Source organism: Sander lucioperca, chromosome 3 (genome assembly GCF_008315115.2).
Source record: "Sander lucioperca isolate FBNREF2018 chromosome 3, SLUC_FBN_1.2, whole genome shotgun sequence".
In the NCBI taxonomy this organism is placed as follows: domain Eukaryota; kingdom Metazoa; phylum Chordata; class Actinopteri; order Perciformes; family Percidae; genus Sander; species Sander lucioperca.
Window position 1 is genome coordinate 40,606,263 of NC_050175.1, and position 25,915 is coordinate 40,632,177.

General features: G+C 40.8%; 2 protein-coding genes across 40 annotated transcripts in view; one reads left to right on the forward strand and one right to left on the reverse strand.

Moving 5' to 3' along the window:
• Positions 1-18,266, forward strand: part of bbox1 (butyrobetaine (gamma), 2-oxoglutarate dioxygenase (gamma-butyrobetaine hydroxylase) 1) — a 31,568-nt gene extending 13,302 nt beyond the window's left edge. For 2 of the 3 annotated variants that reach the window (XM_035999774.1, XM_031290130.2), the window contains exons 4-8: positions 4,585-4,783; positions 5,576-5,681; positions 5,869-6,065; positions 6,822-6,988; positions 8,930-10,782. In XM_035999774.1, coding sequence (XP_035855667.1) covers positions 4,585-4,783; positions 5,576-5,681; positions 5,869-6,065; positions 6,822-6,988; positions 8,930-9,090 — 830 coding nt within the window. In that variant the 3' untranslated portion in view covers positions 9,091-10,782. Of the gene's footprint in view, positions 1-4,584; positions 4,784-5,575; positions 5,682-5,868; positions 6,066-6,821; positions 6,989-8,929; positions 10,783-18,254 lie in introns of those variants that run through there. The other variant, XR_004103472.2, reaches the window with a different exon arrangement.
• The window catches only part of madd (MAP-kinase activating death domain), a 59,480-nt gene continuing 46,672 nt past the window's right edge, over positions 13,108-25,915 (reverse strand). For 16 of the 37 annotated variants that reach the window (XM_035999739.1, XM_035999753.1, XM_035999759.1 and 13 more), the window contains 11 exons: positions 25,205-25,325; positions 24,956-25,061; positions 24,732-24,842; positions 24,530-24,637; positions 23,872-24,036; positions 23,704-23,776; positions 22,112-22,218; positions 19,156-19,164; positions 18,482-18,551; positions 16,237-16,283; positions 13,108-14,559 (listed from right to left, as the gene is read on the reverse strand). In XM_035999739.1, coding sequence (XP_035855632.1) covers positions 14,446-14,559; positions 16,237-16,283; positions 18,482-18,551; positions 19,156-19,164; positions 22,112-22,218; positions 23,704-23,776; positions 23,872-24,036; positions 24,530-24,637; positions 24,732-24,842; positions 24,956-25,061; positions 25,205-25,325 — 1,031 coding nt within the window. In that variant the 3' untranslated portion in view covers positions 13,108-14,445. The remainder of the gene's footprint in view (positions 14,560-16,236; positions 16,284-18,481; positions 18,552-19,155; positions 19,165-22,111; positions 22,219-23,703; positions 23,777-23,871; positions 24,037-24,529; positions 24,638-24,731; positions 24,843-24,955; positions 25,062-25,204; positions 25,326-25,915) is intronic. The other 21 variants (XM_035999749.1, XM_035999743.1, XM_035999766.1 and 18 more) reach the window with 2 other exon arrangements.

Below are 25,915 nucleotides of genomic sequence, written 5' to 3' on the forward strand. Positions count from 1 at the left end.
TTGGCAGGCTAATTTAGTTTAGCAAATTGCATAAAATGAACACTAATGAATGCGCAACATGTTGCCACTATGGTAATGTAATGGGTGCTATGTCTTCTCAAGAACACTAATCATTACTCATTAAGCAGATTTAGTTCTTGCAGCTGTGAACAAGCTGTGTTGGGGGTGAAGAAGCCTGCTTATATAATCTGTATTCACCTACACATGTACACAACAGTGTTAATGATTTATTACTTGCTGTCATTAATAGGGAAGTCAAAAGTTGCTTTATTCAGTGGTGAGGGGAAGTATTTAAAACTCTTTAGTAAAAGTAACAACACTTAAAATATAAGAATATGTTTCAGGTAAGATTCATGTGTTGAAAATGTCACTTAAGTAAAAGTACATGTGTATTATGAGTAAAATGTGTTTTAAAGTACCAAAAGTAAAAATATTTATAATGCAGAACAATGGCTCTAAGTGGGTGTTATACTATTGGATATTATATTATTGGATTATTATTAATGATGCATTAATGTGTAAGTGGCATTTTACTGTCATAGTTGGCCAAGGCACTCATTTATATATGTATGCCTTATGTAGCTACTTTTAGGTAGTTTAATTTGTAAAAATGCATCATATTTTATAAGATCATAGTATGTTTTGTGTATGAAATCTTAATTTGTTAAGTAACTAGTGACGGCAGCTGTCAAATAAATACATAGAACAAAAAGTATAATATTTCTAACTTAATTGTAATGAAGTACAAGCATAAAATGGCATGAGATGGAAACACTTGGGTAAAGAACAAATACCTCACTCTGTAATAAAGTAAAGTACTTACATTCCACCACTTTATTGATACTAAAACATCACTAAAATCAAGTAAGTATCCAAGAATGGCATATTTAGAGATCAGATTGCAGCTGAAATAAGGCAATCTTATTCTATTTTATTTCCGTATAATCTCTAAAATGTGCTTCTAGTATATACAGCAGCTTGAATCTAATTTATAAAGCCCATTCTTTCTTAAAAAAAGGTTGTTTCTGCCCATCTGGCTTTGAGCCTTCCATTGTGCATTCCACACACGGCCCATTGAAGGGAGCTGATCCGAGCTCTGTGATAAAACGTAACCAAGTCAAAACAAATGCTCTCTGGATAACTGCAGTGACTGAAACAGAGCTTTGAAGGCTCTCACAGCTGCAGAGGAGAGCGACGCAGCCCTCTGAGCTTAAACAGAGCACAGTGAGGACAGAGCCAAACTGCCATGAGCTGCCTGACAGCCACAGGAGCCACGGCTTCAGGTTTCCTCATCTGGAAAAGCCACTGTAGCAGACCACGGCCAAGGGGGAAACAGGAGAGGGGATTATGCCCATATACTATCTTGTCAGACTGTCAGCGGGGTTCCTTCAAGCACACACCAGTACAGCCCTTCCTGTGAAAACCACAGTGTTATTTACACAGATGAGCAAATTTACTTAAACCTGCTTTAACAAGCTGTGAACACAACATTGACATACAGTTTGAGAATTTAGCAACATTATCATTCATTAGGAGCTGTGTTTTTGGCCACTTGGTGAATAATAATAACTAATAACTTAATGAATTGGTCTCCACCATCTCCTGAAGGAAGTGTCCGGCTCTTTAGCTGCCGAATGCTCCACTATGTTCACCAGCCAGTCTCTAACTGTGTCCGTCTGTCGCGCTGAGCGGGTAGTGTACAGTGTTTTTTTTTTTTTAATTTTTTTTTTTAAAGAGCTTGTTTGTTTAAAAAAACTGCTGTTTGCTGCGGCTGAAAAACAACGCTATGAGAGCTGTGATTCTAAATCTGTTATAAACACGGAAATATCAGTCCTATGATTTATCCTTTTATTAGTTATTGCAATATTGCCTGGGCTAGCACGCACCAAACTAAGCTGCAACCGATTTTTCGTTTACAAAAGCAAGCGGGCCAGAATCATCGGCTCCTTCGCTCCAAAGAGTCACACATCAACCTCTGTTTCACAAATTTGGCATTCTTAACATTTATCAAATCAACGATCTTCAAGTCGCCCAATTTGTTCATGGATCATTAAACAAAACACTACCTTTGAGTTTTTTGCCATCATTTTTACCCCTAATGATCAATTTCATAATTATCCCACTCAAAAAGCAGCCCAGTTTCGCCTCAAACCCTTGAGGATTTTCTGGGTCATTTTTTTACTTATTTTGTTTTTCTACATGTGCTAAATGAATCAAATCAAAACAAAATCAGTAAAATGTCAAAAAGTAAAAGTTAATATCAGAATGGCCCCTTTCAGAGTGTGTATTAATATACATTACATCCCTGGATTATTACTACTAATGCATTAATATAGAAGTATTATAATATATGTAAGACATACAAAAAACAGACAAAACAACATCAAATCCCATGTAAGATGATGTGGCATAAATGAAAGGAAACATACTAGAAACCATGACCGAATAGACACATACAAGTACAACAGAACCTTGCAACAACCAACAAGACTTACAAGCCAAACACCAAGGATTCATTACATATGTTTGCAGTAAATGGATCATACGTTTTAAATTCAAATTTGAATGTGAAAAGTAAACAGTAACTGTAGCTGTCGCATAATTGCAGTGGAGAAGAGTATTCCCTTCTGACATATGTTGGAGTCAAAAGTACAGGAAATAAGTTGTAAGTACATTACGCTCGATGGTGTTTTAAGCCCCCACCGTCGACTTCTAGGCACCTAACCCTAACCCTTGCCTAACCCTAGTGCCTTCCATGCAGCGATAAGATTTGCGATTAGCCTTCCCAGTTAAAAAAAGTACATGTGAGGAGCTGTTTATATGATTAGAAGGCAGATATTCATGCAAAGTTCTCATCTTTTTTTGTTTGACCCGGCCGCCACAGTGTGAACTCACTTGACAGCAACGAGCGTGTTCCAAATGAGATGTGTGCTAAACTGCAGCCAGGACTGCACAGCTGATGTAAATGCACACAGCGTCCAGCGCTGTAGCCTCTTTGTCACGGGTGACACCCTGAAATGCGGAGTCCAAACACCGCCGCGCCTGTACAAGATATCCAGGTCCAGTTTCACAAGAGCAATTGTAACATCCCGGCTTGACCTTTGCCCCACTTTTTCGGATTCTCAGCCTTTGTTTCCCTCCGTCCTCTTGACAAGTTTTAACAAGCGGGGGAGTTCCTGACCCTTTGAACTGTGCAGCCAGAAGCTGATCATTTGTGACAACGGCTTGGAGGGCAGTCTGCGAGTCATGATGACCACTGTGTTTCTGACTCATTTTCATCAGTTTCTCAGTCTCATCTCGCGTGCTTTGTGCCTCCCTGTAACGAGGCACTAGAATTCCTAAAACAGTAAATCTTTTTGGCCTTCAGAGCAAAACAGTCCCATTGTCTTCTAACGTTTTTTTTAGACACTTGAGGATGATAAATTATGCATAAAGGTTCAGTGAGCTCGCCTTGCTGTGTGTCCGTCTCCTGCTGACTCTAGCCTTGTAATGTGTTTGTGATGCAGCAATTTGGAAAGCTGTTTTGAAGGTTGGCGGGTACTGAAAAGCGACACGAGGACGAGACACAAACATCAGACAAACAGGTACACAATCTCCTCAGCTAAACCCCCGTCCTCCTGCAAATGTACTTAGCAGCTGTTTCTGTGCAAGTCACTGGAGAGAGGCTGCATGGAAAAAGGAGTCGAGCCAGCTGGGTGGAGAGCAGTGGGAGGATTTTTTCCACTTCTGTCTGTCTGTCTGATGGAGACGGGCAGATTTTTCTCAGCGTGCTATTCATCTTGGAAGTGCGTTGACTATTGCATGCAGTGGCAAGCTGCAATGTTTTTTTTTTTAAATGAAAGACACAGGAGACCAAAAATAAAGTTACACACACTGTCACACTGCTAGCCACTTCTAATGTTTTCTTCTTCAGTATTTAGTTCCATTTTTAAGCCTGGCAAAAAAAAAATGCAACTACACATTGATAATTAGTTTCGTTCAATATACTTGACTTGATTTCCTTTGCCTGTAGCACACCAGACAGCGCTTCAGGCACATTATTCAACTTTCTTTCCGCCATCTCGGTAAAAGAACGTGTCCTAAACGTAGCGATAAATGTTGACGGAATGTATAAGGGAATGGGCATGCTGTATACTGTAGCTCATTCCTGCTGCACACCAGGATGGTTCTGGTCTTCTTTTTCTTTTTTTGTTGAACCAAACAACGGGATAAAGTTGAGGCAGGTGTCTTAAGTGAAAACATTAAGTATCTCCGTGCATTCAAACTTGTTGTATCTGTGAATTCTGAATGTGGCTATAATTCATGTCCATGCAAAAACCTAACCTAAGAAGAAGAAAAAAGAATGTGATATCTGATAAAGTTGCTATGATACAGATCAGTTCTGTTTTTGTTGTGCAGTGTTTGTTTAACAGAGCAGCTACAGGCCAGGTCAAAGACAGACTGTTCGGTGGAAAAGCTTCATGTCGGTGCATTGCAGACACACGGCTTATTTCTTGTCAGACAAACAAAAAAACCTGACTGTATTTATGTAAATCCCCACTATGATGAAGTGACATTTCTTCCATATCCTCTTTCTCAATTCAGAGCGTTATTATTGGGACTCCAAACTGCGTATTCCCACGGCCGACTACCAGGAAGTCCTTCGTGACGATAAGGCGGCGCTGGCCTGGCTCTTGGCCCTGCGACGTGTTGGCATCGTCTACCTGAAGGGGGCTCCGGGAGAGCAAGGCCAAGTGGCCAGACTAGCTGAGCGGATTGGTTATCTCAGGCTAACATTCTATGGGTAAGACTCTGTGACGTTCAACCATTTTTTTCTCTTGTCATCCCCAGCCAAGCCACTGTTTAATAATCTGACTCCCCACTAAATCCCGAACTGCAGAAATTTCCACTGATCATATTTTAAGCTGGAGCAGAGCCCAGGAAGTGTCATTAGTCAAAGTTAAACACAACTTGTATTTACATCCCTTTTCCAGGGAATCGGGGGGGGAAAACAGCTAGATATTGTTTGATGAAAGAAGTTCTTAGATTCTCACTTTACAACATTAATGTTTAGGAAAACGTGTCCACCAGTCAATTATCTGTAGCTGTTGCTGTTGAGGACAGAGACGGCGGGGAAAACAACCTAAGAGCATTCCAGCTTTTTTAAGCTAGAGGAATTACCTGGTGCACTCAGTCAGAACAGAGGTTTGGAGCGTAAAGCTTTTCCACTGCCAGCGGATGAGCTCATACTGCTGGAAGTGAAGACACTGCAGACTAAATCTGAAGGCCCGCCATCAGAGAAACTAGAGAAACCAGAGCGTCTTATGAGTCGGGCGTCCAAACGAGGCATGCAAACAGAACATAGAAGATAACTTTACCTCATTAGCGCTCGACTCCTACTGCATCTCAATGAAGCGTCTACTTCAGAGACTACAGTCTTATGCATTCCTGTGAAGCTGCCCACTTTCCCCTCAGGGATCCCTGCAAAGTTCATGTCATCCCATCCTTTTCTCCACACACCCAAATCATCGCTGCTTATCTTCAAAGTGAAATAATTAACAGGGAGGTTATTAATAAATGTTATCTTTGTCTTTAGGCACACGTGGCAGGTCCAGGACAAATACAATGCAAACAATGTAGCCTACACTTCAGGAAGGCTCAGTCTCCATTCCGACTACCCCGCATTGCACTTCGCACCTGGAGTGAGTAAAATTGGACTCATATGGTATATTTAGAGGATTAAACTGCACTAAACATGTATGGTATCACTTATGCATTCATGCGCTGCTTTTATATGTTTGTTTCGGTCTGCTGGCATTCGTCTTTTATTTCGTTAAGAGTTGTAAAAACGAGCATTTGCGCGGCATGTGTGTGTTGTTGCTGTTGTAGGTGCAGTTTCTGCACTGCATCACCCAGGCCGAGGAAGGAGGGGAGAGCGAGGTGGTGGACGGCTTCCACATGGCCGAGCAGCTGCAGCGAGAAGACCCAGAGGCCTTCAGGACGCTCAGCTCGCTCCTCGTGGACTACACCGACACGGGGACGGACTACTGCGACTTCATGCTGCAGTCCAAGAAACGCATCATCGAGTAAGTGGCGATGGGCTTTCAGATCACTGGATGGTTTTTTTTTGTTTTTTTTTATTCCCCCACTCATTTGCTATCTCTATATGAAGCAGAAACAAACCTCACACATTTCTTTGAAGACTTTGTGTGTGGCATTTGAAATGGGACACTGCCATCTGCTGTTCAGAGGTATTTATGTCCACATATACTTGAAATGGCCTCCAAAACCATGTGGAGCAGAAGATTGGTCAAGTCACATGTAAGCACAATAAATAAAGCACTTTTAAAGAGAGCAGTGCGTTATAGCAGCACAATAATATCGATTGTCGTAACAACCACATTTGGGTCTGATGTTCATGTGATTTCTGAGGACTATGGTTAACTGCTCCTCAGATCTCTGCAGGGTAAATCCAGACAGCTAGCTAGACTATCTGTCCAATCGGAGTTTTCTGTTGCACAACTAAAACAATCTTTGAACGTACACACGTCCCTTCCCGAGGCTATTTAGCAGCGGCACCGTGTCTCAGTCCGGCGCTTAGTGAACCCATGACGATTGTGATTGGTTTAAAGAAATGCCAATAAACCAGAGCCCGTCTTTTTCCCATTCCGGAACGCTGTGTGGACTAGCCAGACCCTCCTCCGCAGCGCTGCGGAGGAGGGTCTGGCAATGCGAGACTACCGTTTTGTTGATTAATCGACCAATAGTTTCACCTCTAAAAGTCAAGAGTCGTCTTTGTTTGTCATCGAACTTTTCTCTCCTTCTCTGTCTCCTCCGAGCAGCGTCACTGCCGACGGCCGAGTCGAGAGGATAAACTTCAACAACGCCACCAGAGATTCGGTGCTGGACCTCCCCGTGCATCAGGTGCAGCCCTTCTACAGAGCGCTGAAGGCCTACGTGGATATCATGAACCGACCGGAGAACGTAGTCACCTACAGAATGATGCCAGGTCAGTGTGCACCTCTGTAAACTCTACCGATAGAACAGTAACTAGCACAGGGAAATGTATCTGTAAAGCTTAAAATCACAGTCAGTCTCGTCAAATAAGAAAGGACATGAAAAAACGTCAGTGAGGCTCTGAGAGAGAAGGATCCACTCTGCAGGATACTCAGGCTTGTAGTAAACAGGACACGGCACAGTGGCCTACAACGTCTTTGTCATCATCGCGGTCACTACAACATCAGTCAGTTTCGTCTCGGTCACTGTAGACCAAATCAAATTACCTCGAGGGTGGGGGCAACCCTCTCTAAATAATCACTGCTCAGCAAAGTCTGCAGCATCAAGTGACAGAAGTAGTAAGGGCTCCTGCACACTGCCTGCGTGGCGTGTCCGTTTTTATTTCGGCTCCCACGTTGACAGGTCAGAGCTTTCACACTGCCTGCGTGACACGCTCGAGCCGCGCCGAAAACACGTGCATGCTAGATATAGGGCCGACGCCTATTTTTCACGCGACACGCAAGCGTGTTGGAAGAGTTTCCAGGCAAAATAGAATAGGAAAAGATGTTTATATGTCATTTTGACACAAATACATTTCATAAATGACATTTTGTTGTTTGAAAGTCTCTAGGTTTTGACATAAATGCAGATATAAATGTAATAACAAAAAAAAAAGTATCGATTTTCAAATATTGAACCTGTCAACACAGAATGAAATATTCTGTAGCCTATTTTGCCGTCAATACTGCCAATTATCAACTCCCATTTATCAATGGGAAACATACATGTGTACAGACAAGGCTAGCAGCAGCAGCGCCGCGTCAGACACATTTCTGGTGTGCAAAGACATAGAAAACGCCACGCAGCCGCCACGCAACTGAAGCGCCACACTCACGCCACGCAGGCAGTGTGCAGGAGCCCTAATGACATTGTACCAGACATTAAGGACATCAAAGCGTAGCAGCATGGTGCAATAAGTAGGGAGACAGTGTTTCTGTGTTTGGACAGCAGCAGCCAGGGCTCACGCCTCCATCCTGATGACGCGTCCTTTGAGGTTGCTTAAAGGGTTCAGCGTGCTTCAAACACGCCTTTTTGTAGGTGTCGTCTAACCACGTCAAAGTGTTGAACTCGTTTTCCAAATAGCCCCGCTCAAGGGTGGAGTGAAAAGCCCGCCGTCTTGGAGAGGAGCGAGACGCGATCAAACGGCCATTCTCTAAACCCCTAGTCTCGCATTGCCAGACCTTCCTCCACAGCGCTGCGGAGGAGGGTCTGGCTAGTCCACGCAACATTCTGGCACGGGAGAAAAACGTGCTCCGGTTTATTGGCATTTCATTAAACCAACCACAGTCGTCTCGGGCCGCGCTAAGCGCCGGACGCAGGTACGGTGCCTCTGCAAAATAGCCCCGGGAAGGAAACTTGTTTTGGTGGAATACATGCACGTAGGGAGGCGAGCGTTGGAATTTAAACGGCTGTCGAGTGTTTGATGAGAATTTTACTCAAAAAAAAGAAGAAGATTAATATAATTTGATTGTTGGTTCTAGCTCGGATGATGTTTTCCAAATTGACCGGAGTTTAGAATGCCGACACAAAGAAAGCGGAAGGTGAGGGACATCCGGTCGACGTCGTCGACATAAGACTACTAAACCCATTACCTGGACGGTCCAATCATAAATTAGCAATTGTAACTAGGCACGGCAGGACAGTTTGTCCAAAGTGTGAAGTGGTGCGCTAAAAGGTCGTAAAAACCTTTCAAAAACCCAAAAGCAAAAGTGTAAGAAATTGATTAAACAGCGTGTTTAACATTAGCATGTCTGGTTTAACTACTTTCCTACCTACAGTTGTAACCGATTGTTGCTTCCAAGACCGAGAAGCATTTAGCTCCTTACTGAAATAAGGATCAAATGATAATTACCTCATACCTTCGTAACTGATGTTTGGTGTTGTTGTATTTCAGGCGACATAGTGACCTTTGATAACTGGCGTCTGCTGCACGGGCGAAAGAACTACATCAGCCGGCCCGACAGGTTGCGACACCTTGAGGGCGCCTACCTGGACTGGGATGAGGTCATGTCTCGCCTGCGGATACTCCGCACCTCAGTCCACGGGAACATTTGAGCTCCGATTTAGAGGTAAACGAGTGGCTTTAATCCGCCAGTTAAGCTCAGCGTTGCTCTCAAACGCCGAGGGCAAAGTGCAAAGACATTCAAGTATCTGACAACAAGTCGACAGCTAAATCTCTGAATTCTCTCAAGTCATCAAGCATCCAATCTGAAATGAAATTTGAGGAATTACACAATGATTCGGAGTGAGGATGCTTTCCGAAGTCAGCTACATTTAAATGATAGCAACTTTCTAAACATGTAACATAGTGCAACACTTCAATGCAAAGATTATGAAAAACACCTTGCTTTCAAATGTTTAAGGTGCTTTTGGATTCAGTCATAGGGACTAGTGACTAATAAGTTTGATAAGCTTAAATTTCCCTGAGTACGGCACATGATTATTTTTAAGATAATTCATCACGCCCAGTTCTCTGGTTAAATATTTAGCAACCTGGCTGCCTCAAAATACCTCTCTATTATCTATGTAACACACTCTAATCACAGACTTATGTTTTTCATGACAATAATACATTTCAACGTATTGCTCACCAGTCTATAGTAAACTGTTGGATATATTACTGTATATAGGGAGTAGTGAACGTGGGAGTGAGTTCAGACAGAGCCTTTATGTAAAGTTTTTTTTTCTTACCGCCTGCAACACTATCTTGCTACCTCTCCTGTTCAATCCTGTGCCTAAACATTCATTCTGTAGAGTTGCAGTCTGAAGTAAAATTGCCTTAAGTACAGTAGCTGCAATGCACTGCAGTGTGAAGTTTCTGCAGTTCAACCAAAATTACAAAGACATGTGTACTGTCTACTTAACCCTAGTGGCATCTGGCCAAACAGAAAAGTTTGGGTTCCATTTTCCCTCGCCACTGTTGCACTAAATGCTTGCTCTTGGGGGAATTGTTGGGTCTTTGTAAATTATAGTGTGGTCTAGACCTACTCTATCTGTAAAGTGTCTGGAGCTTGTTATGATTTGATACTATAAATAAAATTGAATTGAATTGAATCGGCTGAGGTTTTGAGATACAGTGTGCCGTGTATGTCCAGTGATGCATTTCTAGATTTAGGATTGATCAATATCGCCACAAAGCTGAATACCAGCCTGTTAATTTTTGCTAAAAAAAATTTCAGAGGACAGAAAAGATACTTTTGAAACTCCTGCTAATGCCTTAATGTGCCTCTATACAGGATGATTGAAAAATCACGTTGCAAAAACTTGACAGCAAGTTATCTTTCCAGAAATGATGCCCTGATTATCTGTATAATCCACAGATGTCACCGTGGAACTCTTTATCAAAGGGAAACTATTAACTGGGAGTTCTGTGCATTATCCAGACGTTTAGAAAGTTAAACTGAATGTTTTAAGTGGCACACATTACCTTTTTTTGACCCCCAGGAGTTTCAGACAAAGCTATCCTGAGCATCCAAAATCCATAACTATCCACATGGCTACCATGGTTAAGTGATAAAATAATTTTTTTTGTAATACAAGTAAACTGATCCTTCAAATAACCATAAACTGTTTTGATGATGTTCTTAAACGGCACAATGTGCTCATGTTTCAATACGGTCAGTTGGGGATGGATGTATTCTGTATTCTTGCTCACTCACTGCTGTTACTGAAAGAAAATATTTCGTCTTCATCTTCTTCGCTAGAAAACCCTACCACTTTATTTCATTTGTATGTAACCTAAAAAAAGACAATGTGGATGTAATTTTCCAAAGCCAAAGTCAGTGTGATCAGGCGTGCACAGACATACTTTACCAGTGATGAGTATGATTGATGGTTTATCCTCTGTGGATGCTTAAAAAACTTAACTTTAATCAACAACTGCATTTCGCACACTCAATACTAAAGACAAACCTCCGGTCTTAATACTTTTAATGGTTGTGCTAGTGTTCAGTATGGACTCAAACTATTAAACAAACTTGCATTTTGTAGAATAAGTTTGTCATTATTCTTTCATAAAAGGACGATGAACTAGGCTGAGCGTTATTTGCGATAACTTTTATTATATTGCCAAAGCTGTACATATTCTATAAATACTTTTTTTTTCAAATGCTGGAATACTTACTCCTGGCATCTCTTTTCATTTATTCCCTCCCATTACAGCAGCCAGCTAGTACAATGACAGAGATGAGTTGTAATACTCACAGTTTAAAAAAACAATGTCCTTTTTAACTTAGGCATAAAGAGCTGTGCCCCAGTCCCAAACCAATGTTAGAGATCCTTCAGATCGAGTTCAGTCTCATTTATATATTATTTATATATAATATATTCATTAATGAAACAGCATCTTCTGAATATCCTACCGATTATTTTTCGTTGCACAGTTAAATCACTAAAAATACAAGCATGTCAGAATCAAAAAAAAAAAAAAAAAAAAAACATTTTCCAGTGATATAGCTATACCCATATATTGCTGATCTGGAGAAACTATTCACCACATGGACGCACAAGCACACACAAACCCCCCCCCCCCCCCCCACACACACACACACACACACACACAGTGAAAGTAAACGGGCCAGCATTAGGACCAGATTCAACTGTTCTTTACTAATACGGAACAGAAACAACATTAAGACTTAATCTCCTCTGGAAGCAGGTGACCACAGCTGTTAGGCTTTAAAACGTCTAAAGGATCAATCACAGGACGGAAAACTGCTGCTGGTCGGTTTGGAGATTTTTGTACTTTCGGCACAAAACCCAGTCTGTGATGTGAAAACAGGCGTTTGTTTTTTTTCCTTGGCTGCTTATGAGGTTCAGGGCCAAACCTGACCAAACAGTGCCGGTGGTACACCATATTCTGTGACCAAAAGCTAATCCTTTGAAGTCTTTTTCGAGTGAAAGTACACGGTTTCCTATGATAGTTAATTAAATAACTTTGGATTTTGTACTGTTGGTTAGACACAAGTTTTAATAGGTCAACTTACATTTTGGGAAATGAGCATTTTGTCTATTTTATGACATTTTTTTGACCAAACGATTTATTAATAATTAAAATAATGACTAGTTGCGGCCCCAGTGTGACCGCAGGTGGCATGGTTGGATGGAAGTCGTCATCATTTCTACAAGTATTTTCTTTTAATATTTTTCAGTTTCTGATTTTCTCATGATCAGTGTCAGAAATTGTGACTTTCCATTCTTCTGCTTCTCTTGACCCTTCTGGTGTCATTCAGTCTTTATAACTGGTAAGAGAAAGGCCAATGAGATGACAATATTCAGTTCCAGACAGGTCACTATTTCTAACAACAAGGGCCATCAGAAAAAGTGACCGTGTACCTGAAAATTGGGGGCTGAATAACAAACCTAACATATTGCGTATGCTGCGTTCACGCAATGTCGCCTGAATGGGAAGAAAAGGGAAAACCTCAAGACAAGTCACTACTGTTTCAATGTAAAATGTGATCGTTTAACATGGACATTTTAAAAGATTGCTCACCTGTTTTAAAAACTGAATTACAGTAATAACAACCACTTGTATGGTATGAAAACATCCATGCAACAGCGCCCCCTGCAGTGACACATTACACACTGGTGTAACACCGGTTTGATAGCCTGGTTGACACCAGACCCTTCTCAGTTGTAACTGAGAGTGGGTCTGGGGAAGGTTCATTCACAGCTCATTTCCAAAGGGGCGTCACCAACAGACGCCGCTCAAATGCCTCTGGGCGCAATTGGATAGTCCTTCAACCAATCAGAGCAACGATCCGGGTGACGTAGCAGCGACTAGCGGCATCAACGGGTTTCTGCACTTCGGTGGCCGTCGTGTTGAATGTAAACAAAAAGCTGCTCGCTGCGCTATCGTCATCGTATAAAGCCCGCCTCAACGGTTGTGATTGGTGCCTCGATTTGGAAAAATTGGAAATGGGCTTGAATGGGCTCTTGGCCAGACTGACTTGCAGAGCAAATCTCAAATTTGCCAGAAGTTCATCATGGTTTTCCCAGGCTACCGGTTTGAGCCAGGTGGGTTTGGTTTCCTCTTCATTTCAATTCGGCGCACAGAAACGGCACATATTATTTATTAAAAAAACAACCCGTTCCCACAGCATCGCAAACGGTTTAGACAAATCAAAGACGCATATCACATCATCGCTTTGTAGGCTGAATTCAAATGCAAGGTACTACACCATCTCTGATGTTTACTACAGCATCTCCACCGCCTGTTGCTTTTTAAAAACACCTGCTGTGACATCACTAATTGGGGGGGTGTGGCCTGAGTGCAAAACACTCCAAAGTTTGCACCATACAGAGCAACACAGCGGCCATTTTATTTATTTTTTTTTACCGTATGTGATTCGGAGTTGATTTTACCTTTAAAAGACAAACTTTAAACAGTCAAACTGAAGTCATCAGATTCACTCCAATCAATATGTACTATAGAAAAACAAAAAAAAGTTCTTTCTTACATTCTTCACCCTGTGAAAGCCAGTTAACTCAAGAAAACATGGCTCTGGCAATGGCTAACTACTTATTAAGTATTGCACATCTAGCAAACCAACAATTTGTAACATTTTTTTTTCCAGAGAAATGTACAGTCAATATATGTATATATTAAATAAATACTATATATAGAAATATATATATATAATATTTATTTTTCATCCTCATAGTAACATGCAATTAATAACAGCAGACCACAGACGAGACATTTTACAGTAGAACTAGAACAGTAATTCAGCCTGGCGGACTGATCTAGGGCAAGAGCACACATCTGAGAACACTCACATTATTTTGGGCTTCAAACACTTTTAAGAAGCGTTTACATGCGGTACGGTAGCATTTTCAGTATGGGACGTCCTGCACTATAAGAGGGTCTCTGGATGTTTCACCAGTTTAAACTTGGACAGACTGGAAGTTTACAGTAACCACGTATCACGGAATAACTCACACAGTCAAATCGAGATGGGTGTTGGGGGGGGGGGGGAGAGAGAGCTACTCTGTAGTGAATGTCAAGGCTGTGCACGGGACCTGCGTGCACTCTGCGCCTCGGGGTGATCGCTCACATCTCCTATCGGCAAAAACAGTTAGGAAGAACAGGAGACTTTCACACTGAGGAGGTTAGCTCGAGGGGAGTCGCTTCTGCCGAGTTAAGGAGCAGGCAAACATTTAGCTAGTTGGTATGATCTATCAGGACGACAGCGGTGAGGGGTTGGAAGTATTTACACGACATCACAGACTAAATACGTCTACACAACAGAGTCGAGAAAGGGTCTTAGGCTTGTATATACAAGAGGGAGAAGGAATTATGTGCTTAGAATAAAGTTGGGGGGATTGTCAGAAGTCTGTGGTTTTAGAGCGTAGATGCCATTTCAAGTAGAGAGGCACTGCAAGTACGGGGCAGGCACGGGGCGTAGACTAGCTAGGAAGGGGTCTCGGTGACAGAATCTTGGGTTTTCCTTCCGCCTCCTTCCCCTTCACTGCCGCCATGTAGGAGAAAAGGCAGAGGACCGAGTAACAGATCTGATGTGCCTGCAGAAGGAAAAAATAACCATGAGGAGGATAATGGCCCAGATGTGAGGTTACATTTGTGTATAGTTAAAAATAACACAAGGAACAAAGATAGACAAGAGGCTCCCTTCAGTCTAAATACTGTAGGAATATTGACTGTTGCATGCTTTAGGGTTAGGGTTAGTATTTAAAAACTCCGCAGGGCCCCTTTTCCTTCATGCCGTGTTGTTAGGGGTGCCAAAATCCTAATTTGCCTGAACTCAACTGATGAATACTACTGGTTCACCAGTGCATTGTAGTTTCTTTGTGATGTAACCAGTTGGTGCCCACGACAGGATATTGTCTTTATCACACACAAAAATCCATCTCGTCAGGCTTCAAGTAATCCGTTTGTGTCCGAAAACAGCAGCGGACCGAACCAATCAGCGTCTGGTGAGGAGCTTCTGGCAGTTACGGGCGTGGTTTAGGCATGTGTGGCGCATGGATGTATACTGTTCCCGTTCGCTCAAAACAACAATGGTGTACATAATAGCATACCTGCAAACTCAGAAGGGCTGAAAAAGGTGACACATCTCTTCTCTTTTCACTGAAAAGCAACTAGTTTGCAGGTATGTAATAGACAGACGGTTCATCCAATCACCTGCCAGGTATGTTTTTTGAAAGAGTTTCCAATGACGGCTTCTTGGATGTTTCTGTGTTAACAAACCATCTGGCATGCCAGATTAACTTTCGGTGTGAACATGCCCAAACATACTGTAAAATACACTGCTCAGCTCATGCTAAAGTTGACTAAAAAGAGAAATAAAAAAATCATATTTTGGAAATTGATCTTAATGCCTTAATTAAAAAAAAAATAATAATCAGGAAAAATCCAATCTTTAAGGACACCAATTTTCTTTGTGAATGAATAATGTATCGTAAATAAATAAATGTTCTTCCTTAAAATACAGGGGGCATAAGTAAGTACACCCCTATGTTAAATTCCCATAGAGGCAGGCAGATTTTTATTTTTAAAGGCCAGTTATTTCATAGATCCAGGATACTATGCATCCTGATAAAGTTCCCTTGGCCTTTGGAATTAAAATACCCCCACATCGTCACATAACCTTCACCATACCTAGAGATCGGCATGGTTTTATTTCAGTTAACCTAATAGCTGGTTTGATTTGCATTGAGAGATGATTTCATGGAAAGTACCCCATGTCAGGTTGGATTTTTCCTAATGTTTTTAATCAAGGCATTAAGATCAATTTCCAAAAGATGATTTTTTTTATTCCTCTTTTTAGTCAATTTTAGCATGGGTGTAATCTGTGCTGAGCACTGTAAAGTGGAGACATAACTTTGGTGCCACCCGCTGGTTACACCGAGTAAGGTGACTACAGGGCCAAACTCTCAAACGGTGCTGTAATCCTTTAATGACCAGAGGGGGTCAAATTGCTGCACTCTTAGTGATTAAGTTCACACGTTATAAAGTATGTGTTAAATGCTTCCACTGAGATTATAGCTCCAGTTTTCAGACTTAGGTTCATGTTAGTTCTCCCGGGGGAACGGAATCAGAGTGTACCTCTACAGCAGTCATGTTTACAGATACAAATGTCAAATTTTGCGAGGCACATTTCTACTGGGCACACCTTGCGACGGGTACTCTACATGCACTGGTAAAGAGCATCGACTCGGACAGAAGACCTGAGGACTCACCATGGGGGTCTTGTACTTGTGGATCACCACTTCTTTAGTTTCAGGAACTATGCCGGTGCAAAAGACAAAACAAAGAATTCAAAGGCAGCAGGAACCTTAATGAGTTCATGCTTGAGAGCTTTTGAGAGGGGGGGGGGGGGGGGGCACAGGGTTGGACATTCAACAAGGTGTAAAATGGGATGTGGGCCAAAAAAGAGTCTGCCACAACAGTCAGGAGTACATCGAACTTAAGACAGAGAGGGTGACGAGGGTAAGAGTGGCTCGTCTAGTTTTGATAAATACTGGTCATGTTGAAATATATTGATATTCTGACTAATTCAATGATCAGATCTGGTCTTTCAACTGATTTTGGATCCATCAAAGGCCTTTGTCTTTAAACTGTTTATATGGGAAGGCATGGGATTCAATTCAAACTTGTGACTGTTGGTGAGACGTTCATGGCCCACAAAATGGACAAATAAAAAACACATATGTCTTATAACAGACTGCAAAAAAGTGTAAAGGTTAAAATGTGGAAAAAAAACAAGAAAAAGGACAACCTTCCTTCCCTTCCTTCCCCCCCCCCCCAGTGAACTGAAAGTTAAAAGACAACACAGAAAAGCAGCTCCAAGAGGCCAAAATCCTTTGACCCCGGACCATGTCACTGCCCACAGGACAGATTGACTTTTCATTAGTAACTGTGAACCCATAGCAGAGATGAGGAGGCTGAGATCGGGACAGATTGAAAAAAGAAAAAAGGGGCTGGGAAATGTTAAATCCTAAACAAACAGTCCCACCAAAGATCTCCACTTGCTGAGATTCAGAGGCAGACTGCCAGAGGACATGAGAGATGGAGTTTGGGGTGATCTCCGAAAATGAAAAGCAAGTGATGAAGGAAGCAGAGGGAAACTCATAATATGGAAAAAGAAGAAAAAAATACAAATCCATGAAAAGGATTGAGTGAGGAAATATTCAGCACAGAGTTTAGTGTGAGTAAGAAAGGAGAAAGGTGACGACACTTTACCTGCTGGAGAATGAAGGTTTTCATAGTGGCAAAGATGAGGGCAACATTACAAAAGCAGCACAGAGACACGACAGTAACCCAGCCTGGCACTCAACTTCAACCCCTGACGATCCTAGTACTGCACTGTCATACTGGAAGTCCTCTTTTTTTTTGACTTGTACCTAGAAATGTAAATAATGAGCTAACGATTTAAACTCCTGCTCACTACAGTCCAAAACATAAAAGCAGTCTGAACTACAAAACTAATCCTCAAAGGACTAAGATCGATTTGTTTATATATGTTCATGGGATTGTAGACGACATATAAAATTCAGAATATCAGCAAACTAAACCTTTAACGTTTAGCTTTCTCTTTTAGCTGCCATGACATTTGCTTCCATTAGAAGCTCTTTGTTTTCTCTAAAATGGGAACTTGGTAGACGATGAAATCCTTTTTACGCAATTTCACAGGGTTGCTGTAAATGACTTTCATTCATTTATGTATATGTATATATATATATATATATATATATATATATATATATATATATATATATATATATATACACACGTTGAGTTATGCATCCGTCCATCTCCAAGAACGGACATCACTTCTTACGATAGAACATTTTAGTTTTAGCTTCTACTTGTGCCCGTTTGTTGTCAGGTAGAACAATATTGGGGAAAAGGCAGCTAGACTTTCTGGGTATACGTGCAGTTTAGTGTCCCAAATTATTTTCCAAAAACTGAGTGTCCTAAATGATGAGGGTCTTATTTGAGACAGGTTGCCCTAATCATAACCATAACCATAACCCAAACACCTGTTAAACAGGTGGTTTAGCAGGTTCATAATTAAGGACATTGTATAGGGAATTTGGGACACTAAACTGCACGTAAAACCTTCCATAGGCAATTTGGGACACTGAATTGCACGTATACCGACTTTCTGTCCTCACACTTCTTTTTAACGCTGCATTCGTTTCTCTCAACAACTCCATCCCTCTCCCACCTTATCAACTAAATGATACGTTTCTAGCTCTAAACTTTAGCGCTACCCATGTGATTGAAAGAAAACCCACGTCCTCTGAAGAATCCCTCACTCACTTAATCACCCCCAGATACCGGTGTCTCTCTGTTTTCCTCGAGGTGAGCGAGTATCCAATTTAGCGAAACCCTCATTAGCTCTCGCCAAATACGTTTGCCGTGGAGCTGAGTTACTGCCGTGCCGAGTACAGGCCTAGAATCAATAGATGGTGTAATTACCAAATTCCTCCAGGACAAAGACTCCCTTCACTGTATTGCACTTTTTAATGTGACTCAGCTCTATGAAAACCTAAAAACAAACAAAACAAACAAACAAAACAAGACAGAACATTATTAACTCAACAACACTGGATGAAAAGTAAACACTTCATATTTAAAAAAAAAAATAATTAGCCATGTTAAACTTGTTTTATTCGGTATGAAAGGTCAAAAATAAAACAACTACACATGGAGTGCAAGCTTTTAACAGCTAACGAAAGAAAAGAAAAGCACACTATGAGAAGTTTCCATGATCTAACGCATACATGGGCGACGGTTAAATGAGGAGAAATGCATTTAGGTCTGCTCAAAGCTCTGAACTAATTCAACGTTACTTGTTTCATCAATGAAGTGTATCAGAACTGGAAGATTTAGAGTTAGATATATATATTTGGATGTAAAACAGCAAAGGTAGTCAAAAATAACAAAGACATTTCTTATAATGCTCAAAGATGCAGTATGGCCCATATGATGCATACATGGAAGTTTCATATAAAAATGTAGACAAGGACACAAAATTAGATTTGCCATACAGCTACAACAGTACAAAAAAGAAGGAAAAGATAGAAGAAAAACAAAAAAGGAACCCAATAAGATGTAACTGCTAATAAGCAAACACAGCAGAGGTTGTGTACCTTCCGCTCCTTGCAGGGGGAGAGAGCATGGGAGAGAAATGGTTTGGATTATTATCGGACAGAAGAGCACAAACACTCGACGGCACTCCGAGAGGGCGCTAACCACGGGAGCCTCGTACGGATTCAAATCAATTCAAGAATCTAGCAAAAAAAAATAAGTTACCAGAGCCAATATGAAAGAAAAAAAAGAAAAAAAAGAAAAATAACCTGTCACAAGAGGAATCAGCCCCCAAAAACTAGGAAATAGAAGAGAAAATAAGAGGACTAGAGGTGTGACTAGGGTATTGAGAGCTGGATTCACCTTTCTTTTCCTGGACTTTATAACATCTCAGTCCCCCAGAGCCCTCCATGCCTCCTCCTCCAGCAACAAGGGCCGGCACCAACACCACGTGCTCACACAGCAGCGCAGATATACTGCATGATGGACAGTAAATCCCTCTACCATGTAGGACGTCACCTCTGACACCATCCCACTGCAGAGCTACTCGGGACTAGACCCAGTGCTATACCCACTATAATGCTCAATTTAGTCATTTCAATTAACCCTCCTGTTGTCCTCGGGTCAAATGTGACCCATATTCAAAACCAACCAAATGGTCAAAAAAAATAACGTGGATGGTTCCATACAACCATTACTCTTCACGAGCAACATAAAAGATCAGTTCAGTACTTTCATTGAATGTGGGTGTTTTATTCAATTTTATAGCATTTGAGAGAAAAAAAATGATAAAGAATGATGAAAAGCGTAACAAAAATGTCGGAAATAGCTTCAAAAACGTGGGGGGAAAACAACAACAAAACGTCAAAAAAAGCGCAACATCGGTAAGAAGTGAAAAAAAAAACCCGTTATAAAAAACTTTGGGGGAAAGCAACAGAAGTGTCGAAAAAGACGACCACAATGTTGAAAAAAAAAAAAAAAAAAAAAAAGAGTAAATTTTGACCCAGAAAAATAAAACGTTGCACGGTCGACAGGAAGACAACTCAAGGGTTAAAAAAAAAAAAAAGAGAAGGAAAACAAGTCTTCCAAATTGCATCCAGTGCTGAATAAAGCTCCTGCAGAGGATTGGTGAAACTGTTTTACTCAAAAACCATGAAAACTATCTATGAGGACTCGCAATCTCACAACTCTAGGCCTCGTCGCTGATGAAAATCATTTCTTCTAGAAATGAGGTGCTCTACATTGAGCACCTTTGAGAAACTCATGTCTTAGGTTTATTGTATGAGCTTGTGTGATAATGAAAAAATCGTTTCCAAGCGTGGCACTCTACCCCTTGCAATATGAAGAGCAAAAAATCTACTTGAGCCAAAAAAACGAGAAAAAAAAAATACCTGAGGTAGAAAAAGCAGAAGCAGCGGGGAAAAAGCAGGCAGTAATCACAACAGAGTGTAGCAACATCCAAGCTAAAGGGTTGGTTCACCCAAAGTATAGAAATACATTGTGTCTGGCCATGCAATACGTTTAGGTTTTACAATAGAGATTATGGGATTTTATTTGTGATGCTCACAGCAATTAAAAAGTATATTAAAACCTGCATTGACTGACTTTTTTTGGGGGGAGGAGCAGAATCAAGCTACAGTATAAACGCAACACTGACATAATCATTCAACATTATCATTCATTTGGAGTCATGTTTCTGGCCACCAGGTGGATGTAAGTTAGAGGATGGATACCCAAACGGAGCCCGTCGGGACCCGTAGGGTACCGCCGGGGCCCGGGTTCGGACAGATATTTAAAAATGATGTTTGGGTTCGGGTCGGGCTCGGTCACATCAACGTTATAAAGGCATTGAACATTTTAAATTAAAAAAAGCTTATTATGTAGGTGCGCGCCTGTGTTAACGTGCGCTTGTTGCCCCGTGTGCGCTGATGCGCTCATCTGTTGACATTTCCGAATGCCTTCCTACAAAAGTACATGTGTCATTAGTATGAGAAAAAAAATGAGATTTTAACTGTATCGAGCTCGGGTCGGGCTCGGACATAAATATCTTAATGCCTGTCAGGCTCGGGCCGGGCTCGGTTACTGCTCTATTTTTTAGCTGTGAGCACAACAAATGAAATTCCATTCACCTCTATTGTATTCGGTTGGAGGCTTAAATTCAACCAAAACTGATAGATACCACTAGAACTGACACTTAAAATGACTTTTGTTGTTGAGAATTCAGTTAAAAAGATGTAGGATCTTGTTTGCTACTTGGCACTACCTCAGTCTTTTGTTTTTGTTGTTTTTAAAGATGCTAAATATGTATGAAGTGTGCGTTGGCTGCAGTGGGTCCCTGATCTTTCAACACGGTCTGTTCTTCAGACTATTCAACAAGAGTACATCACTCAATCACAGCTACACTCTAACAAACCGGAAGAAATATACCAACCCCGACTACCTGCGCAGGCATGAAGACAACACATGACGATGTTCGAGGGTCCAAACTTAAATGTGAAAGTTGCTATTAAATAGCCAATTATTAATGAAAAGTCTTTGCTCAGGGTCATCCGTCTTACTGCTGATGCACAACACACACACATTACCCTTCATCTCCTCCCACACGGTCAACGAACAATGAGGTTGGAGCACCACGGATGTCAAAAAAGAAACTCGTGTGGAAGGATGTGTTAATATTGTTTTGGGAAGCGCATGCATACAAACATGCACGCACAAACAAACAAATTGAAAAAAAGCAAATCCAAAAAAGCAAAAGCACAAACAGGAATTCTTCCTCTAAGGAAAAACATCAGGTACAAGCAAATGCCAATGCCAAAATGTTGTTGATCATCGCTAACATTTTGACTAGGATTTGTTTTTAATGACAATAGAGGAAGATGTCACGAGATGAAAGGAAATGAGGCAAACAGGAGTAGAAGAGCAGAAAGGTGGACAGAAGGACGGGATGAACTTTTAACCATCAGGAGTGATCATGTTATTGTCATGCCTTTGTGTGAGATGAGAAGCCGTTTCTCTTACCTGGCTGTGCATGAATTTAAGGTTGATCCCTTCCAGTGTGACCTGCAGCAGTCCACCTTCACCAGTTTTCATGTCCTGGACGGGAAACTCTCCGCCCAGCTCCGGACCTGAGGGAAACAACACCAGAGTTTAGAGCAGATAAGTACAGATAATACATTCCCCAAAGAAACCTCAAATCCCAGCAGGCTGACAGGAAGAAGAAAAGAAAAGCTTGCCCTAAGCCTTATTCGCAGACTAGTATTACCTGGGGACCTCTAGTAATTTAAACATTAGTGCTGCACAATTAATCGCAATTTTATCGAAATCGCAATATGAACTAGTGCAATATCCAAATCGCAGGGGGGCGCAATATTTGTTAAAGGCAAAATATGTCAAACCATTCTGAAATAAAGTATTGAGGTGCTGCAGAGATGTCCCGGCCTACAAATTGTATCCTACAGAGTAAAGAAAAAAATCTTTGTTTGGTACAGATCCTCACAAAAAAAATAAAATAAATCACACTGAAAATGAGAATAATGATACAAAAATGATCATTCCCTCCAATATCATGAATCATATCGCAACCGCAATATCAGTCAAAATAATCGCAATTAGATATTTTCCTAATATCGTGCAGCCCTATTAAAAATAATTGCGGAGGTCGGCTGTGATCTTAATCTTGTGTGAATCTGCCACGTCCGCAAATTTGTCAGGTAGAAATTCCACCGCAAATGACCTCCCATATTTTGCCAAACACAGAGGTCGTAATAAAATTGATAATTGTGATAAAAATGTCTCGTGGGAATCGGCATCTCTGTGATTTGGGGTTGTAGTTTCTTTTTTGCAACGTTTTTTTGTTTTCTTTGCAGCTTTTTTCTGCCTTTTCCCCAGTTGAGAATTAAGTTAAATTTAGTTGGCAATTATAAATCAAAATTTTCACAGCAATTTTGGGTGCAAATTCAGGAGGCTCATCTCGCTACACAGCATAGAGACCGATTTGCAGAAAGAGCAAGTCTCCAAAACATCAGAAGAGCGAAAATCTCAAAAGGTGATGAAATGGATGACATGCATGGCAGCATGCGGTAAAGAACATTGTTCTGTCTTTCAACAGGCTACACAGATAACGTCAGCAAATTCAAGTCAAATACTGACTATGCTTATCCCGGGAAAATGCGCAAAACAATTTTCAAAAGGACATCACAACTCTGCAGCCACACAGGTGTGATGGTGCTTGTCTTCTTCCCAAACCGTTTATTACACCACGTTCCGGTCGGTATGCAACTTTTTGGGGTTTGTTAAATCCTGTGAATTACATTTACATTATATTTAAGAATATGTGGGTTAGTCTTTTGTAATAACGTTGCATTACTGACCTATTGATTATTTCATGTTTCTATTTTGTTTTTAAATAAATGACAATATTTTCTGCCTTTTTACCTGCTGCTCAAAAATATATTTAACTGTGACCATGAAAACAAGACATGTGTAGCCTTACACCCCTACTCAATAAACAGTAAATAAATGATGCCCAGTTATCCCTGAGAAAAGACTAGTAACTGATGACGGCTGTTTTTGAGATAGACCGAAAGAAGAAAAAAAAGGTCACTCCATACCTGGTTTAATGCTTTGCTGTCTTGCTGCAGCTCTTTCCATACTGTCTTTAACACAGTAGTAGAGTTCACGACACTAGAATGCAAAGAGGAAAGTTGTTTTAATTTCTAACCGTTGAAGTGAAGAAAAGTACAGGATGCAGAGAGAGCGAGAGAGATGCAGTTTTGGACCTTTTTTGTAAAGAACTTGTTGAGCTGTGTCTCTTGGCCGTTGCGTCTCCAGAGGCACAGCACCTTGGTCTTGGGGCAGTAAGTCATGTTGATGAGCTTCTCGTACCACCAGCGCTCGTAAACTGTGCCGATGTTGCTGCGCAGGACTATACAGTCATCGCAAACCTGAAACAATGACGGGGCAAGTTTAATATTAGTAAAACATGCTATAACATGCTCTATACGCAGTATTAGGGAACGCTACAGATAGTTTGAAATAACTTGGTATTTTTTTTAGATTCAACTTTATTGTCATTGTGCAGTGTACAAGTACAAAGACAGCGAAATGCAGTTTGCGTCCAACCAGAAGTGCAAAAAAAAGCAGAAAGTGCAATGTGATATTCAAGTATAGACAGGTGGTGCATAGGCAGGACAAGAAATGTACTGCAGTGTTATAAGAGCAGAATAAATATGGCTATGTAATATGAACAAATGTATGAACATGTACAGATATGTGCAATGTAGTAGCAGTGACATTATACTAGTAGTAAGGATAATATAGATAAAGATATATGCATTGTATTACCAGAATAGTTTGAAATAACTTGGTATTTCACAAAAACTAATAAAAAATAAAAAAAAGCCAGTTGTAATATTAGGAATTACAGACTTGTCCTACCTCCATGAAAAAGATGTCTCCTGTGGTATCAGTGCCAGCATGTACAACAAATGTTTGCTTCTTGATGTGACGGCTTCCACTGGGCCTGATGGCCAGCTCACGGCCGTTCTAAAAAAAATAAGATATAGATTAATACAAATAATTACAAAGGGCGAATAGAAGTTGAAGTCAACTAAATAAAACAAAAAGGACAGATAGTCACCATGTTGGCGAGTTTGTCCAGTATCTCATTGATCTCTTGGCTGTATGTGAGGCCAATGTGGGACTTTCCCATCAAACGCCTCACTTTCTTCTTGATGTCATTTTTGTTCAACTAAACAAACGAGAGCATCAAAAAGTTGAGATATCTGGAGGAAAAAAAAAAAAAAAAAAAAGGAAACTTGGCACGGATCGACACGATTAAAATAACAAACTAGGCCTCCGTACTTTCAGCATTAGCATGAACGCAATCATGTTGTGCAGCAGGGTGGCCAGGAGTCGGTCTTCATCATCCTCCAGACGCTTGCGGTCATGATCCCCTAGTGACAAGTATCTGTGTTGACACACAAAACACAAAAAAAGCCAAGTATTACTAGTCCAGGTGTCCAGGTTTCATACATTATAAGTACAAAGTTACCTAGTTAACCGTGAATAAAGTATGTAGACGGATCGTATAAAACGTCAGCCATGTTGAACCTTTCGATCATCTCCTGAGGTCCCTGGTCCATACCCATGCCCTCACGCTCCAACATCACAGCATCTAAGTAGGCGTCCTCCCAGAACTGCATCTGGTCCCACAGAGTGGAGCGCTCCTTACCTGGACACATCAACACAGTACACATGTAGCTGCGAAAATGTGCACAGCTTGACAAATTCATCAACAAATGTACAGCTGATCTATTCAAACAGCACACATGCAGCCACAAGACCACAATATCAGCAAATTTCAATTTAAATGCATTTCCATTTAAAAAAATAAATAAATAAATACAAGTTCATGGCCCTGATCTCTCTGATACACACATTATGACCAAAATGACTTCTGTGAGTTATTTTTAAAATATTCATTGCTATACAAATTAGATTTCTACTATTATACTGTTTGCATTTTTCATGTTGCTTTCTACAGCTTGTTTGTAAGTTACTACAAGCTTTCAGTAAGTAACAAAGTACAGCTTTTGTAAAAATGTTCCTGTAGCTCTCCATTTCGCCAAAATCTACTTTCAGAAAATTAACAAGCATTTCGTAGGTCTTTGTCATGCATGAAAACAACAGTAAGACCAATTAGACTAATTCAATTACACATGTTGTAGTATAACTCTGTACAGCAGGAACTAACATAACAGGTCTAATAAAACCTTTGCTTGAATGGGTTTGATAGCAGCAATTCAAAATTGCATGTACAGA